General features: G+C 43.9%; 2 protein-coding genes across 2 annotated transcripts; both read left to right on the top strand.

Annotated features, from left to right (window-relative positions):
* The first annotated feature begins 1370 nt into the window (after positions 1-1370).
* Positions 1371-6472, top strand: LOC103183062. The gene is made up of 4 exons (XM_007900309.2): positions 1371-1805; positions 2849-3388; positions 3889-4086; positions 4894-6472. Exons 1-4 carry the CDS (start codon positions 1715-1717, stop codon positions 6114-6116), a joined length of 2052 nt encoding a protein of 683 aa, XP_007898500.2. The 5' UTR covers positions 1371-1714; the 3' UTR covers positions 6117-6472.
* Positions 6473-7686: 1214 nt separating this feature from the next.
* Positions 7687-15561, top strand: LOC103183064. The gene is made up of 6 exons (XM_007900312.2): positions 7687-7776; positions 8408-8527; positions 9209-10075; positions 10552-11007; positions 11504-12355; positions 13355-15561. The coding sequence occupies exons 1-6, from the start codon at positions 7770-7772 to the stop codon at positions 14980-14982; spliced, it is 3930 nt and encodes a 1309-aa protein (XP_007898503.2). The 5' UTR covers positions 7687-7769; the 3' UTR covers positions 14983-15561.
* Positions 15562-18329: the final 2768 nt, after the last annotated feature.

The following is an 18329-nucleotide window of genomic DNA, read 5'->3' as shown; positions in this document are numbered from 1 at the left end:
CAAATTCCCAGCTCTGACATCTTGCATTAATATATGCCAGAAAAGTCCAGTTAAAAATTCCAGGGTTAAAATTACTTTTGAAACATGAGGTTTCTGATTTTTACTTCAGGTAGGTGTTGCATCACTATTGTTTTAAAAAAAATAAAAGCTGAATTATTGCTATAGAAAAATTATCCTTGCCATAATCATCCAAATTCCTGGCTTGGCGGAAGACAAGCTCGTTAGCCATTTTAAATGATAGGTGAGATTTTATCGAAGGCCTGAGCCCGGATCGGTGTGGTAACTCAGAGACACTGAGAGATGAGCTTGGTAAACAAATGTACACATTTATATAGGGCCCTTCACGAGTTGTCGAACAAGATAATCTGCAGGTTAATGGTCACTTGCTGTCCTGCTTATATACACAGAGCAAGATAAATAAGTTACAAGTAACAGCTGTCGAGTTTGTAGACAGGGAGGAAGATGAGATGCAGAAGCCCTTTAAATACATAATTACCAAGTATTTGTGCCAAGTCCTAATTGGTATAAATCCTAATTGGTCAGTATTGTAAACCTTATAGATAAAACAGTTCAATATATTTCAACAGTCAAAGATATAAATCATTGTTACTCTTGTTTGTCAGTCTCTTCTAATTGTCTTAAGCACTCTCAGGATAGCATGGTAATTCCATGCGTACACGCTGTAAAGTTTTAATGGACCGACAACTCCACAAGTCCAGACGTGTAATGGGAACTGCCGACGTGTCATGCATTTCTCTGTGACTTAGTTCAGTTCTACCCCCTGGTCTGAGGCAGCCCTCCTGCATGCTGCTGCCCTTTCACCTTTGCCCATTAAGTTCACCCAGTCATTACCATTATGGTACTTACTTCTGATTGATAAGGTTTCATTAGGGCTGAAAATGCAGTCTAAATGGATTCCATAAGTATTGGACCCCTTCCCCCCCCCCCCCCCCACCCCCCCCGGACATCAATGTTTGGGTTTACACTGCAGGGTCACCTTGATGAATGCCTTCAGTTCTGTTGTCTTTGGAGATACGTTGCCAATTATTTGTAGGACCGAGGTCAGAAATTAAAAACACATCTAATAAACGGTTCAGGTCTCAACATGTCAAATGACAATAACAAAACTCATTGCGAAATTCACTGTCCTTCATTTAGTTGAGACTCAAACACTGAGAATTCACCTCATCAAACAGCAGAACTCTTGTCTACATTGGATAGTCCTCGTGCTGCAATCAGCGTAAAGATTGAGGATTATGATGCGTGAGTAAAGCTTACTCTGCAACATGCAGATTAGAACAGGATTTACTGATATGAATGAGACTGACTAACTCATGACATTTTGATTCTTGGTATAATGTAATTTTTTTTACTTGTTTCTTTTTAACTTCAAGCATCTGTGATGTGCTTTTGGGGAGTTATTAAGTCCCATTAAACGTCAGATCATTATAGATCCCAATAATTATTTTTCACGCATATTGTAGGGGGATTCCTTTACTTTTTTGAGAAATGTTTTACTGCAATTGTTTTTTGACCCAAAACACAGCATGAGCAAAATATTGGACCAGTCAAAGATGCCCTAGTTTGTAATGTTTTCATGTCCAATGGGACCCTGGCCTGAGGAGGTCTTCAAATTGATGCTTATATTGATGCTCTCCATCATAAACTTGTGTGATATTTTGCAGCGTACCTGGCAGTGGTTTTAATTTGGAGCATGTGTTTCTCGAGATGTCTGACTGATGAAGCGTGTTTAAAACAGAAAGGAGAAAACGTTGTGTATATCTTCTGCACTGCTGTACCCAACTGTAAGTATGTTTGTGAGTCTTATAATGAATTGTTTTTCCTGAAGATTCTACACCAAATAAACGCTCATCATATCCTTCATTACTTTTCTATCTTTACATCTGCAAGCTCTTGTATTTCAAAAGTAACAGCATTTAAAGGGATCTGGAGAAATATTCGGTGAAAAATATTATACTATATTAACTAAAAATATTAACTATATAATAATAATTTATAAAGCACTTTCACATGAATACACGCCTTGAAGCGCTTTACAAAGTATATTTCATTAGATATTGAATCAATGTTTTTAAACACCGCAACTAATCACTGCCAGGAACATTTCATAGACAACAATAAAATGTGTCCGATTAATTTGAATATTCGCACAATCAAAGAATGGGATGATCAGGAAAGAAATAATAAAACCATGTAATATAGGATGTTGCTACGTAGACAAATGAAGCATAAAGGGTATAGAATTGGGTTCATAGAAGTTTGCTCCAGTCAGAGAGCTAGCACCAACAAGGACTGAAAGGTTGAATGGCCTCCTGTGCTGTAAGTTATATGATTCTATGAAATATACACATTAAAGAAAGGAAAGGACATTCTCTCTTAGAAGTCCTATAATCAGTAGGAATAAATGGGTTAATCGGGGCTTTAAGATGGGAGACCAGATCAAATATTTGATGGCTCCTGAAAGAGTCAGAACTAACTGTGTTGAAACTAAATCTATATGTTGGGCTTGTAGTAATAATAATAATAATTCTTGCATTTGACATAGCGCCTTATTACATCTTCAAGATGTCTCAAAGGGCTTCACAGTGAAGTGTAGTGATTGTGTATTTTGTGGGCGAAATTACTGTAATGATATGAAATAGCCCCACCTTAGCTTCTACTAATAAATCAACCTTTCCTTGTAAAAAGAGAAGTAGTTGCAAAAGAATAAATGCCAAAGTTACTGAAATTATTTACCTTAGAAATTACTATCAAGAACTACTTTTATTAAAAAAATGTCCTGTGCACCACTTGAATACTAAATAATTTTGAAACTTGTCTTTTTCAGCCTCATTCTATTCCTCCGATGTTAGTGTCCTCTCTTTCTTTGGGACCGATTTCTTTGGGATTGGGACCATCGACCGTACGATTTTCAACAGTTCGAAGCTGGTGTCTGTCACCAACCTGACGATAGCCAGCAGCAAAGTGAAGACCATTGAACGAGGAGCTTTCCGTTCTTTCTTCAACCTGGCTTCATTGGACTTGGACAATAACCAACTCAATGCAATCAATGCCTCCTGGTTTTCCAACCCCGCCAGTCTTGTCAGCCTTAGTCTGTCCCGGAATAACATCCATTTAATCAGTGAGGACACTCTATCCTTGTTTTCTAGTTTAAAAATGCTAGATCTTTCTTGGAACAAGATTGCGGGGATAGCTGGACGAAGTTTCAAGAGTAATCCCCATCTTTCTACGCTTAATTTTTCGGCCAACCAGTTGTCTTTTCTGAGTGCCAAGGTTTTTGAAGGTGTACCGACTAGAGAAATGGACCTCACTAAGAACCCTTGGAACTGTTCCTGTGAGCTCATGGAATTCGCATCCTTTCTGAGAGGTAAGTATTTTGCTATGTTTGGTTTGTCAAGGATTCTGATGTTATGTATTTGAATGACTAGTGTTGATTGTTTCACCTACAAACTTTTTTGAGTGAAACTCCCAAAGCACAAGGAACTATGGGCTTAAGAAAGCTGTTGCAGTTTTTGTTGTGCACAGCAAATACCCATACGGTAAAATGGCAATTAATTTGGATAATTGTTGGCCAGGACTCCCCTTTTTCAAATTGCCATAGGATCTTTAGGCCACACTTTGAGCTGGAGTAGAGTGCCATTGATGTAGGGGAGGGGGCATGAAACCCCCAGTCCCCAATTCCTGAAGTTTATAGAGTGCGTTGATAGTGCAGTGCCTGTCTTGCTTTTAAATGATCAGATCTATGGGAAGAGTTTTCTTTTATTCTAAGCGCCCCCCCGGCAATGACAACAAACATAAAGCCTGAATGAAAGTAAGAGCCAGAGAACAGTAACCGATGATTTATGTTTCCAACGATATATTTTCCAGATTTGGTGAATAATTCTGTACTGGAAAAACAGTCAGCTGTTGCCTGCCTGGATCCATCCTGTTTGAAAGGAATTCCTATTTGGAACGTATCTGATTTTCACTGTCCTGTGACCGGAAGCACAACTGTGCCTTATGAACACCCAACTGTATCTCCACTGTCCCATCAGACACAGTTACCCATAGTACTGGTGTTGTTAGGTAAGACGCGTATCACTTGATATTGTTTTGTTTATTCCTTTTTATTGTATTTTTTTTCTTACACGGGGAAGAGCTGTTAGTTGTGAGGAATAGAGGCCATTGTCGCTACCCTCAGAGGCCAGCATTCCCAGATTAGGTAATAGACCACTACACTCATTCATAATAATAATAATAATAATCCTTGCATTTGATATAGCGCTTTTCACGTCGGAGGACATCCCAAAGCGCTTCACAGAACACACTGTAGAGTGAATTGACTGTATATTTGTGGGCGAACGCGGCAGCCAATTGCGCACAGCAATGTCCCACAAACAGTTGTAGATTGCAAATGACCAATTTTCAGCATTATTAGTTCATGTACAGCACAGTTATACTGTTCCTGCTTTGTCCCATTCAATCACCCCCAGCTCAGTTAGACCAACTGTTAGGAACAGAGTAAAGTTCGGGTTACACTCTCATCAGACATTCCTAAGGAGGGTATAACAAAGGGTCAGATAGAGAGTAAAGCTCCCATTTTGCCATCAATGTGCCTCAGCCTCTGGACAACTGTTCTGCTACATCATTGTGAGAGTCAATTTGTCTCGTCGCATGGACATTTGGAACTGGACTGAGGCTGACCGGCCTCGTTTTTCTGTGAAGGTGATGGAGCGTTTGAGCAAGCAAGTTCAGTCTGAGTGGTTCATGTTCCGCCACTGTCAAGCGCTCTGCGACGCTACCCTGCGTGAGGGGCGCTATATAAATTCAAGTTGTTGTTGTTCAAGTTAATACATTAATCTTCACGTGTCCCTGTGCCTCCTCTCTCTGCAGCACTCGTCTTATTCTTCTCATTCCTGATTCTTCTGCTGATAAAAAGGAAACACGATAAGAAACCAGTCATACCGGAAAAGAACCGAACTGAGAAAAAGGAAACATACCCACAGGAGGGCATTGTGAATGAGAATCCAGATGAGAATCATTGGACAAAGGCTAATATTTCAGTGTCTGTGCTAGAAACTGATGAAGAGAAAATGAACGATGCCCATAAGAGGGTCAAAGAACAAGCGAACTTTGCCACAGGAGACAGATCCGAAGTCCCTTTTCAACAAGAGACCATTGTGGATGAATCAGCTGAATTCGCCATCTGCGATCAGGCTTTGCCCAGCTCCCCAGCCAAGACTCCACCAACGAGAAGCCAACTGCTTCTCGAGCATGAGCAAGGGAGAAAAAGAGAGAGAATCTCAAATATAACGGGTGATGTGGAAATGGGAATATACAAAGGCAGAGTCTGTGAAAAACAGACAATTGTTCTGGACATCAAATCATTGATCATTGTCCAGAATCAGGGAGTAGCAAACATAACGAGACAGGAAAGAAATGAAGATGGTAAACCTATCGGGACTATTTTACCTTTCTCTAAAATTACAAACAGTGACGTGAGCACCATTAGCAACGGTATGCACCATGATGAACACACTAACAACACTGCATCGATCCGTGGTAATGATAGTTCATTGAGAAGTCCGCTAGGGACCCGATCATTCAAACCAGGTGGTGATGAAGCCTTATATGATGCAAGAGCCAGTTTAATGAATGCTCTGGACGGCAGTGTGGTTGAAAGGCAGTGCAAGTACTCGCAAAATGCACGCAACGACATGAATGGGACGGCTCTGGAGAATGAGGCAAGTGGAGAAAATGTTGGACTTGTCAAGGGAAGGAGAGAGACAGGCAGCCAAAGAATCGCCAAAGGGTTGCAAAGTGGCAAGAACAGTTTTGAGAATGATGACATTTCGGAAATCCGTCCCTCCCCTGTATCTCTGAAGGGAACAAGGAAGGAGATGAGCAAAGAGCGACACACCACTGCAGCCGCTACTCGTCCGCAAGTGACTCCAGCCTGCGAAGGGATTGTCGACACAAGCTCCACAACTGAAGACCAGCTTCTCCACAGCAGTGAATATGGCTACGTCAACCTTCTCCATGAAGTTGTGAAAAATCAGGGTCGCTGGACCAGGGAAAGGTGGAAGCAGACCCATAACATTCTGCGCAAGGTTTAATGCACAGTTTTTTACTGGATGAAATAATTAATACTCCAAAGTAGATGATTAAAAAAAAAAAGCACCACCTACCCTGATTCCAGTGGCAGTTAAAGTTAAGAGTGATTCGGTTGAAGTGCCCTCCAACCGAATTAATCTCATCCCCGTCTCTCTCCCACACACATTAACTTTAGAGGGCAGGTCAGATGACCACTGCTTCCTGCTGAGCACATTTGGAAAACATTAAGTAGAAATGATTTGATGTTTGTGTTTTTCAGCGATCAGTAGATAATAAAATTCAGTCTTGTTATATTTGTTGGTTATGTCAATCTTAAATTCATGTATATACTTTAATAAATGATTTAAATGGCTCCAAAGTATGTTGTCATTCTCAATTCCTACCACGGCTACCCTCCCTCTCCCTGCCTCTCTCTCCTCTCATGTTTTTTGTCCTTCTGTACAACACAGTTGAAACTCTAATCTTGTTTAGCAGGGCCTGGGTGGGTTTAGAAAGCAACCCTTTCAGTATCTGGGATAGAATCCAGACCAAAGATGGGCTGGAATAAAAGCTCAACCGTGAAGGCTGTATGGATCCTAAGTGTTCAGGAAAATACACTCCAGTGATTTAAGATAATTCTGCACTGTTCTACAGCAACTTGCACCTTTCAAATAATGTATCATCTCGATACACTTCGCAGAGTCACGGAGTGGGAGGATGAGCAATGGGAGATGGGGGAGGGAAATGACCAAGGACCCAGTGAAATGTTAACATTTTTGGAAGGGATTTATGAGTGGAGTGGGAGAGAGTTCCGCAGAAAAGGAGCAAAGTGGCTGAAGGCTCGTTGAAAGATAAGTGAGTGGGATTCAGGGGATAGAGGAGGACGGAACAGGTCTGAGTTGGCATGTGGGCTAACAAGTCTGCAGACATTGACAGTGGGCCAGGGTGCCAAGGACAGTTGAGGTCAAGTATGTTGATGACAAAGGCATAAGTGGGGGTGGGACCTATTGCTTTGGGTGAGATAGGGACAGAGGAGAGTGATGTTGCAGGAATGGGGAAAAGGACTGGGTCAGTCAAGGACTGGAATAAAGGCTTAAGAAAGCTCTCAAGCGATCTTGCTTTGCCACCAGCATTGTACATAACAGCAATTCTGTTCCAGGGTATCATTTACAGCGGTTCAGAAGCCACCCCCACCATAACTTCCTTTTCCTCTCCTGGGAGGTTCAGTGGGATATGAGGTGAGAAACATTTAAAACTGGTTTTAAGTTAGAATAACTTAAGTTGCAGAGTGAATTGCCTGATCGCAAGAGCAGAGCTGTTCCATCCATATCCAGAGACCCACTGACGGTAAGTACCTAGTTTTTTCTGATTAGTTATTAACTCGATAACCGAACGCAAGTTAAATCTCAGTAACTTTCTCGATTTGGTGCAGCTCACAACATGCCCGGCTCACCCATGCGGTAGGGACTTACTTTGGGTGTTAAGAGAGGTCACGTTGTTACAAAATTGTTCATTAACAGGAACAATGAACCAGCGACTCTCCGGAGTATAAGTTCACCAGGATCTCCCATTGAACAGGAATTTGCTCTGCAGCAAACATGATGAGCCTGTCCTCAAGTCGACGAGGGAGAAACCAAGCGGAGAAACTCCTTGCATTTTGAAAACGTTGCTCGATAATGAAGCGTGAGTGATTAACAGAATTGGTGATAGGGTGTATGGGGTCAGTCTTATAATAATAATAATCCTTGCATTTGACATAGTACCTTATCACGTCGTTGAGATGGCTGAAAGTGCTTCACATGGATATACTGTAAAGTGGTTTGACTGTGAACTTTGTGGCTGAAGTGTTGAGTTGTTTCTCGATGAATTTCTTAATTTAGAAATGTGAGTGAGTGAGGATTCCTATCTGGAAGTAGGTCACTCTGACTTGGGGGAGCCCTGCTCTGAAAATGGATTGGCTTGGAGCAGCCCTTCCACGTTTCAGCAGCACAGAGCGTCCGAATTTCTTGATTACAGAATATATTTCGAAATATCACAAAGGCAATCAACCCTGTGTGCTCCGACAGAGGCTTAGCGGCTAACTAACATTTCTCTCACCTTCCCTAAACCATCCCACTTCTCTCCAGTGACCTCCCCAGCTACTGTGGAGGTGGGGAAGCTTACACACAGCACCCTTTATCTTCTGGTGAGAATTCAGTGCATTTCGCCTTCTTGTTACTGACCCAATGATCCGTGGAAGTCGACACGGTGAAGTCGTAATCGTTGTCGGGGAACTAAGAGTGAAGTTTTTAAACCACTGTGCATCTTTCCGCAGATCTCTTCTTGTCCGTACTTTGCGCTGTACTGTTTTGTGGGCGGGCACAGCAATGTCCCTGGCATTGTACCTGTCAGAGCAACCTGGCCAATTGCAAATCTGTGCCCTCACTGAAGGAAGGTAAGTGATCTGACAGCATAAGATTAGGACATTCACTTTACCTGATTCTCTTCCTCCTACAGACTGTTGCTCAGTAGAGATGGGCTAATGTCGGCTCATTTGGTAGTACTCCTAATTCTGGGTCAGATGACTGTAGATCGAGAACAGGTCGCATCATAAGCATAGCTTACACTTCAATGCATTACAGGATGGAACGGGAAGTGTGGAGGGGGATAAATAGGAGGAAACCAGTGCATCGGCAGAGGTTAAGGTGGATGTTAAAAAATCGTATTTTTCCCAATCTAGCCCAGGGGCAAAGAAGCCAATTGTATGATTGTTTTACCTCTGACTCAGTTCATTTCAGTTCAATTAATTCAGCACAGATTAGGGATCGAACCTGTGATTTTGCTGGTCTATTTCAAAAGAGAAGGGTGTTCAATGAGTGAAGGGAGCTGCTGGGTCAGTAGTGTTGAAGGAGGTTTCAGAGGTGGGGTGAGACCATGGAGGGATTTGAAGGTGAGAACGAAGATCTTGAACTTGATCCGCTGGGAGATGGGGAGCCATTGGAGCCAAGTGAGGATTGGGGCTGATAACCTTGAGGGACCTGGTGTGGGAGAAGCCAGGGGCTGCAGGGAAGAGATTTGGAAAAATATATATTATGCACTGAATTTGTACAAATTAACTTTCTGCTCTGTGTGCTAGTTCTGACAGCTGTCCCGAGGACAGTCCAAGTAATATTGCTTCAAAATGGAAAACCTACCACCTTGGAGGCAGGGGCGTTCTCAAACTTCTCAAAGCTTGAATATGTGGAGATGAACAAATTTCAAACGCTAGCTCTTTCGAACGATGTGTTTAGCTCAGCCACAGGGGGAGGCAGCCTCCTGGATAAACTGGAAATGACTAACAGCAAATTGAGGAGCTGCGACATTGCAGAGAGGGCTTTCAGTGGGCTCGGAAACCTGACCAAGTTGGTGCTGAGCAACAATGCCCTGGACATGCTGAAGCCCTCGTGGTTTTCAGATCTGGTTTCGCTTCGCAAATTGGACGTCGATCGGAATGGGATCTTTTATCTGCCGCCGTGGTTATTCGTGGGGCTACAATGGCTGATGAACCTTAACGCAACCTCCAATCGGATCCGATACATATCCACAGGCACGTTTTATGGACTCAGCTCCCTCAGCATCCTGGATTTGTCCAAGAATGAGCTCCTGTTCATCGACCGAGATGCTTTTGTTCCTTTGAGGAGTCTGAACGACCTGCGGCTGAGTGAAAACAAACTGGCCACATTAGCTGGTGTTCCAGAGTCTGTTCTGAGTCTGAGTCTACAGAACAACCTCTGGGAGTGCAGCTGCCAACTACTGATGATGCTGGAATCCTGGAGAAAGGCCTTGGAGAATCCAGGAAGCTTGTTCTGTCAAAGTCCAGAGAGTGTGCGAGATAAACCCATACTGAGTCTCAGTCTTTGCCAAGCCTCCGTTACACCCTCCCCAAGTCCAGACATCAACCCAGCTCTCATCACCCTGCCTTCAGGCGGCACTCCAGCCCTCAGCGCAGTTTATGGATTTATAGGTGAGGTGCAAATGTGAATATTTTCTGCATTAGTTTCTAATGAGGTAAATTCCACTCGATGGATTTATTTTTTTTAATCCAGCCTCATCTTGTTCCATGCTTTACGTTCTTATTAAACGTGAGATGCCCTAACTATTGGCCACAAAGTACACAGTTAATCCACTTCACAGTGTATTCTGTAAAGCGCTTTGAGAGGTCTCAACAATGTGATAAGGCACTATTTATCAAACGTAAGGATTATTATTATTATGTAGCTCTATAGAAGCTCTGACTGCACTTTCCTGCCTCAATCACTTATTATCTTGCCTCAGTTACTCGGAGCTGAAGGCACTTATGAAGTATCAATTGGGGGTCACTTGTTTCATCAAAAAAGGAAGATCTAGCACAAAGTGAAATAGTCATTGAAATATTTTTGTGAAACATGAATATTTGAAGATCCTTTCTTATTTCAGAATCTTTTCATCGTTCTCTTCCAGGTGGATTTTTCTTGGCAGTTGCTATCTGTTTATCCTTCTGCTGCTGTAGGAAACACTTGAAAGAAGGAACGTGTTCGAGTCTTACGCCGCACAGTGGTACGACAAGGCCGTCGCGAGTGTCGAGGCACAGCGCAGCACAGAAGGAATTGGATGCCAGCAAAGTCCAGACTGTGTCCATAATTCCTCCTTACCTGTTCAACAATGAGCTACAGAGCTTTAGCAACAGGGTGCAAAGAGAGAAATTCTTTAAACTGTCAAAAGAAAACCCGACTGGGTGTGTTGAAGAGAGAGGTGAAAGAGCCGTCGAGAATCGGGAACAAATTCGACTGTGTAAGACGGCGCCCGGTTTCCTTTCTGCGAATGTCACGTGTGTACACAACAATCTAGGGTCTGAGAGTGAACCAAACTCCGACCTGAAGCCTGGACATGATGGAAGCCGGGGAAATACTGGAGCAGGTAAATGAGCATGGTGAGGCTGAGCTGGCCCAGAAAGTCACAGAGACAATTACATGAGATGTTTCGAAGGAAGGCAGCTGGCTGGATAGATACATGGGAAGTAAGAGTCTTAAGGAGCGCAGGCATTGAACCTATGATTGAAGGTTCCTATTCTCACTCTTACTCATTTCACTCTCACCCCAGTGACTGAATTGGGCACATTTCTGTCCAGAACCCGTTTGGCACCAGAAGCAGTTAATTCTGGAGATTTATAATGGGAATGTTGTATTGTAATAACACTTCTTCCGAGAACTACATTTGAATTCTCACATCAAACTAAATACACTCTTTCAGAGAGTATCGAGAAATAAATGTGTTTGATATTTTCCAAAAATGCTTTAAAAGGATTTGTGGGCGTTAAGAAATTAATACATTTCAGATGGGCAAATCACTTTTTTTTTTGCACACAGTCCAATTTTTCACAATTCAAAAAGGTTATTTTTGTATTTGGTCACAGGCATTTGGAAACATTGTGAGGGGGAACAAGTGGTCCAATCCTTGAATCGCCCAACACATCTAAAAATATCACAGCACAACTTGGAGCATGGTCCCTTTTTCAACAGTCACCTGAATCTCCATGAGAAAGTGATCCTGCCATCACACCCAGACAACTTGTCGGGAAACACTATCCAGTTTTCAATCAGCACCGATCAGACGTTTACAGAGATTTATAACCAAACTCCTAATAACTCATTGGGAGGTGAAGGTCCAACAGGTCTCAATGAAGTCTTCAAGCTCTACAATGAGGCCACAAGGTGCCAATGGGGAATCCAAACTGCGAACTTGAAGCAAGTCAAAGTTGTGGGACCACTCGAAGACTTGGATACTGAGATGTTAGAGGGGTCTGCGGCAAGTTGTGCAATGTATGAAGAGCTGAGTGAGATGAAGGAAAATGAGTGTCCATCAATAAATAATCCTAGGAATGCCATTGGATTGATTGACAGTTCACCAGCAGCTGAAGATACCAGTGCTTTGCATGAGAGAGGACTGTTGGAGCTTGTCAGTCCTGATGCCAGTAAACCAGGAATTAGTGGAACAAGAATACAAAAATCCTCAAAGGTTCCAACAAATTCCATGACACAAGAGCTGCAAAGATCTCACAGAGATGAAAATACCCAACTCTGTGGTGCAGAGGGTACTGGAGGATTAGATCCACAAGTGGCAATCTGCCAACTTACATTAGAAACCGGCTGTGAATGGGTTGTTAAGGAAGGGAGTGTTCAAGATGCTCATCACAGTACTCCAGGACGTGATAAAAGATTTGGCCGGAGTCGATGTGAACATCAAGTAAAGGAATTTACCAAAGAAGGTAGTTTTGGTTCATGTTTCCAGGCAGAAAGCAGGGCAAGGACATCAAAGTACCATTCATGTTGTTGTGCTGAGTACAGGCCTGGTGCAGTCATTAGAGAAATGCCACATGGAAGGAGAACAGAAAATCCTACTCTGAGGCGAGAACCAAAGGCAACTGACACCAATCCTTCTAAACCTCCACTTGATGAGGAGCTCCTTAAAAATAATGAGCGGCTGAGAGGGAACCTGTTAACGAGGCTGTCGCAAGGGCAAAGGATGAAAAGAAATAACATAGACAGTGTTTAAGACACAAACCTTGTGTGCTGTGCGTGTGTGTTTGTGGTTAACTTAAAGTTAAAACCACTAACTTGTTACATCATCCTACCGTAAATATGCTTATTTTGGTTGTGATGTAAATGCCACGTCCTCTGGTATGAGTGAAAAGTTGAGCCTCGGGACTCCTGGATTAGAGAGTGGGAACATTGACCGAGATTCATACTCCCTCTTTAGAGTTCCCACATAATAATAATACCTGTATTTAATATAACGCCTTATCACATCATAGAGAAGTCTCAGAGCACTTCATAGAATATACTGTAAATTGTATTGACTGTATATTTTGGGGGCGAAACACAGCAGCCAATTGCGTACAGCAGCGTCCCACAAACAATTGCGGATTGAGTGACTTGGGGAATGTCCTTAACACAGGAGCATTGGGCAATTAGAAAAGGAAGGTGTGAGTAGACAAGTCACTTCAACAACATCTCTCAATCTCTCTGTTGCAGACACTGGGATATCCAGATACAATGCAATGAAGGGAGAAGTGAATGCAGTAGTGTAATGATTAGGGGAAGAGAGAAAATATCTTAAAGGAAAGAAGTCTGTCATTCATTTAAAAAAAAGCTCAGAAAGCTGAATTGTGTTGTGTTTAAAAAGGTTGCCTGTTAAAATAAAAGCCACAACCAGTAGTTTGTTACCAAACGTTAGCTTTTGATTCTATTCATACTAAATCTTACAGGTACAACTTGTAGCTCGCCAATGCTATCTACAACGTTGGGGTGTGAGTTTGAAAAAGGAAGAAGTCAGTTAACAAGTGAGAAGGTCGACATTCTACCAACTCCAGAGACTCCTGTCTCTCCAGGTACCCATCAAACAGGGGGAAGAGATCAAGAGGAGCAGATGTGCCCCAGAGCCTTGAAACTGGTCAACGTGAAGCCAGCTCCCAATGGCAGCTCTGTAAGCTCATGGGAAACCCAAGCCAGGGAGATTGGTAGCCTTAAGTTGACTCTAATGGTGTCTGATGAAGTTACAGGTGACATGGAATTGGAATTGGAGGTTGAATCTAAGCCTAAGGGAAGGGTAGAGGAGGACATACCTCCCGCACCGACAAATTATACTTGTATAGCGCCTTTCACATCAGGAGAACGTCCCAAGGAGCTGATTCCAATAGAGAATGCTCACTTAATGAGGGAAGACCAATTAACTCCTGAATCTCTGGTGTCGCAAAGCAGGCAGGAGGAAGAGGACGAACTATCATCACTGGAAATAGATGGGGATGCGCATGTCCATTGTCCCAACTTTGGCGATGCATGGGCTGGAAACGGTGGGTTAAGTGCAGGGGTTGTCAGTCTGCAGGGCTTGAGTTCTCTCTGCGTTAGTCGCGTCGCGTTCCCTCCAAGTTCCTGCGCACAAGAAGCATCGACCCTTTTCAGCAGAGGAATTTACAGTGAGCGGGCGAGAGAGGGCAGGAGGGCATTAGGGCAAGGAGGCGCTGGGCGCTGTGTTGAGGAGGACTACAACGGGTTGTTGTATTTAACGGGAGAGGGACGAGGGGCAGAATGCAGGGCGAGCGAGTTGGCAGGTTCCTTGAAGAACACGGGTCGGGGCTGTGCAGTGGACCAGTGGGAGGTGGACAACTGGACACAGTTCCAGGCTTGCAAATTGGCAGCAGGTGAAGGCAATCAATGCCATCAGAGCACCAAAGAGTTTCACCTGAATCCAGTCAGCACCAGAGACCCTCCCCCTCCCCCCTCTCCCTGCACACAAGTTGTGAGGCCGGTGGGGGAGAAGGTCCCACCAGAAAGCCGCTCTGGAGACGGGACGAGGGCTCGCAACTTGGAGAGGGACACGGCTCAAAGCGTCTCCTCAACCCCGAGCCTTCCCAAGCCAACCCCGAGCCTTCCCAAGCCAACCCCGAGCCTTCCCAAGCCACCCCCGGCCAGACACCAGCCTGAGGGTGCAGCGCAAGCTCGACGCGTTCGTGGGGACAGGACCGGGGAGAGGACCGGCCTTGCCCGGGGGAAGCCCCCGCCGTGCCACCCGCAGGGAGAAGGATTCACGCATCTCATCCCGGGCTGTTCCAGCAAAAGGTGGGAGTCCGTCTTCCTTTCCCTGAGTGGGACTCCGTGTGGCGCGGCTTTGTGGGAGGGGGGGGTCTCGCCTTTGCTGCGTTGGGTGTGGCGCTGGGAAGGAGCCGGGGGGGAGTCCCGGAGGTCTTTGGCCGGTGCTCGACCGACCGGCCCCGAGACAGCAGCCACCAGAGGTGGCACACCCTCCCACTGGCCCTGGCGCCTCAAGCCGGGACTGGACCCCCAGAGTCGGCTACCGCACCCGCCCCAGCGAACGGGAGCTCTCCGCGGACAGTGAGCTGATGGTCATTAACGCGCTCTGTAACCTGAAGCACACGTTTGATTGTCCAGTTGGAATGAAATAACTTTGTGTGTCCCCCACCCCCAATGCACAGTCTGGGCTTATAGTTGTTTAATGTGTGATGGGATCAAACTCTATAACTGTGTTTTAGGGCCAAACCGTTCGGACCAGAGAATCAATCGTTATAAATAACTACACCGTTTGCACTGCGCCTTTGGCGATGGGGGAGGACGTCTCAAAGAATGTCCCCCTTTGACTCTCTAACTCTCTCTCTCTCCAAAGAATATGTGTGTGTGTGTGAGAGAGAGAGGGGGCAAAGTGTGTTAGCATTGAAGACAACTCAAACTGTACTCCCTCGTGTAGAGACGGTGTGGAATTGGTGTTTGTAGGTCGTGTCAAAATCTTTGCGCACAGCATCCACCTGGTGATTCCAGTCAGATTGGACCCCCCATCATTGTTGCTATCAAAGGTAAATGTGTTTGCTCGGTGTGATCACTGCTGCAGGACAGGGGCTGGTGGGTGGGGGGGTTTGCACATGTTGCTATAACTTGTTCCAATAAACAGTTGCTTGTAAAATGCCCTTTGCTTGTTGGCTTCTGTAAGGCGTTGTGTTGGGTGCAGGAAAGGAAGCCAGGGTTGGACTGCGAGAATGGATCGATCTGAATTCGGGATTGCGGAGGATCCCTTTGCAGCAGTTTCTGTGGGAGATGTTGCGGGTTTAGGTCGACTCTGTTCGAGCAGGTTTAGGAAGTAATTAGCAGGTGGTTTATCTGCTGAAAGGCAGCCCTGATCAGGATGTGGATTTTGTAGAATCACCTGTCTGGTCTCTTGTTCCATTTGAGCCAGGACTAAAATTAAGTGAAAAATTGCCTAATTAGCTTAATAGTATTCCATGGCACGACCCCCACCCCCCTCACCCGCATAAAGAAGTTGCTGTACAAATGCAAGTTTCCCCTCCGAACTCCACTAAGTAAAACTGTAAGCGTGATTCTGTGACTCTCCTCCTGATGTGGGTCGCAAGTGATTTTCTGATGTCTGGGGTAGTGGAGGTGGTGGTTTGTGGCAGGAGCAGGCTCAATGACCACCAACAACAACTTGCATTTATATAGCGCCCCAAACCATCCCTGGTTCCAGGCTTTTAGCCTGTGAATCCAATTGTTGCGGTATCCAAAAAGAGCATCCTCTCAGTTGTCCAGCTCATACCTTTGTTGGCCTCCATATTCTCTTGCTGACTGTTCATAAACATTAACTGGTCTCACAGTAGTTACTCTCTGATCCGTTACTTATTCCCACAACGTAGATTAATTGCGATCGGGCCAGCAAACTAACCATGTGGATTTGAGATATATATATGTATATGCTGCCTTTATATTTTTTGGGTTCCAGCTTCAGGTATTAATATTAATTTAATATTAATTTCCAATAGCAAAGAAAGTAAATCACTAAAGGAATGAAAGTTGCGCTAATGGTTATTATGTGCTCCCTTCTGGTGATCGGGTATTACAAATAACATTGATATAAGAACCCAAACACTTGAGTCAGTCCCTTTGCTGCATGCAGCTTATTTATTGCAATTTGTACATACATACACATGAAGCATCTTTACTTCATATAAGAACTGTACAAAAAAAGTAACATTTCAAATCAATGCATTTTCTACTCTGAAGATTGGCAAATAAGCTACAAGATGCAAAAGATTAGCAAACACCTTCAATATTGTGGTTGCGATTGCAAGGAAAGGGCATGCACTGAAAGAGTTCAAATCCAGGTTTTATTTTTCTCAGCTATTTATGGAGTGAGGAAAGTGCAAGTAAGGTGCTTAATTGCCTTTTGTTGGAATTAACCAGCTGCGATATGATTGAGCTAGAATAATCGCATTTGATATCATGCTCTTCTCAGCAAAGTGTAGTGACTATGCATCTCAACAACAACTTGCATTTATATAGCACCCTTCATGCAGGGTAGCAGCCTGGAGCACTTTAAGCAAACACCTACTCTGTGTCCAGTGGGTCTTAATGGTTAGGGGCAGTGTTAGACATGGCAGTTTCACTGACTACTTCGCGAGTAGGCTCAAGGTTGTGTTGGAAGAAATGGCAATTGAGATGCACCTCAAGTCACCGGTGAGGCCTGACAGGTTCAGGAGCAGCTTTGTTTAAGTGGCAGTTGTTTGAAATAAAAAGTGAAGAACGTTAGTATTACAGTCGTTGCAATGGATGGAATGGCACCATCACTTGTATATGATATGGCAAATAGCTTCCTCCAAAGCTGCTATGTATATGGCACTTGCTCATTTTCTCTCCCGATGATGTGCGAATCCTGATTCCTTCAATGCTTTCATGGACTTCCCAATACAGTGAGTGTTGCATCCAATACAACACAGTGGAGGTTATTCTATCACTGATTGTGGCCATGCAACAGCACACAATGTGGCTCCCCTGAATACAACAACACAATCTGTGGATCTTGAGGAAGTAAAGGAGGGATTAAGCAACTGACTAACATCATGAGCACACGCTGTCTTGATTTGACATGAGAAATTGAAGGGGAACATCGCACACAAATTGCTACACCTATCAAAGTAAAATCCAGATAGATTGGTGGCTGCTGTGATCCTGCTAATTAATGTCAAGCTGTTTCTTGTGATCAGATATTTGGAGGAAAGCAATTTTTTCAAACAAGTACACAGGGTGAATCAAAAGTCCTTACTCAGATGTTCAAACTGCCTGCCACGTTGACGTTTACACCTCAACTCGGTGACAGAAACTTTCACGCGCGCAATGAAAGACATCTCCTGTAACAGCCGCACACTGTACAAATGTTGTCTTAAAACAAGAACATAATTGATCATAAAAAAAAACTCTGCGATTCACCCTCTATATCATACCGTTCAAGGTACTCCAGCAAGATAATATCAATCTTCAATTGTGAAGTTGAGTTTGAGAATAGATGTAAACTGCAGTAAACAGAAAATTATATACAACACAGGTACCACATCCATTGTGAGGGTGCGGACATTTCTTTGAAGTCAGACTCCGTAAATACCATAAGGTATGAAATATGAGCAGGGGAGTGCTGTTAAGATGTTAACAAGATTGGGCTAGATGCTGGGGGGGGCAGAGGTGAGAATCTAGCTTCTCAGTGCTACATCAAGTTGGTGAAGACCAGGAACACTATAACATGGAGAGGGCATAACTGTACAAACCTATAATCTGCCTCTCCTTCACGACCAATACAGTTACTCTACTCACCACTCCCTCTCTCTGACGCCCCCCACTATGGTTGAAACTAATACTATTGATAAAAAGATAGATGAGAAAACCAACTTATTGGTCTACAAATGCTGT

Source organism: Callorhinchus milii, unplaced genomic scaffold, assembly GCF_018977255.1.
Source record: "Callorhinchus milii isolate IMCB2004 unplaced genomic scaffold, IMCB_Cmil_1.0 Scaffold8, whole genome shotgun sequence".
Taxonomy (NCBI): domain Eukaryota; kingdom Metazoa; phylum Chordata; class Chondrichthyes; order Chimaeriformes; family Callorhinchidae; genus Callorhinchus; species Callorhinchus milii.
Note: the sequence above shows the minus strand (reverse complement) of the source record. Positions and strands in the feature narration are given on the sequence as shown.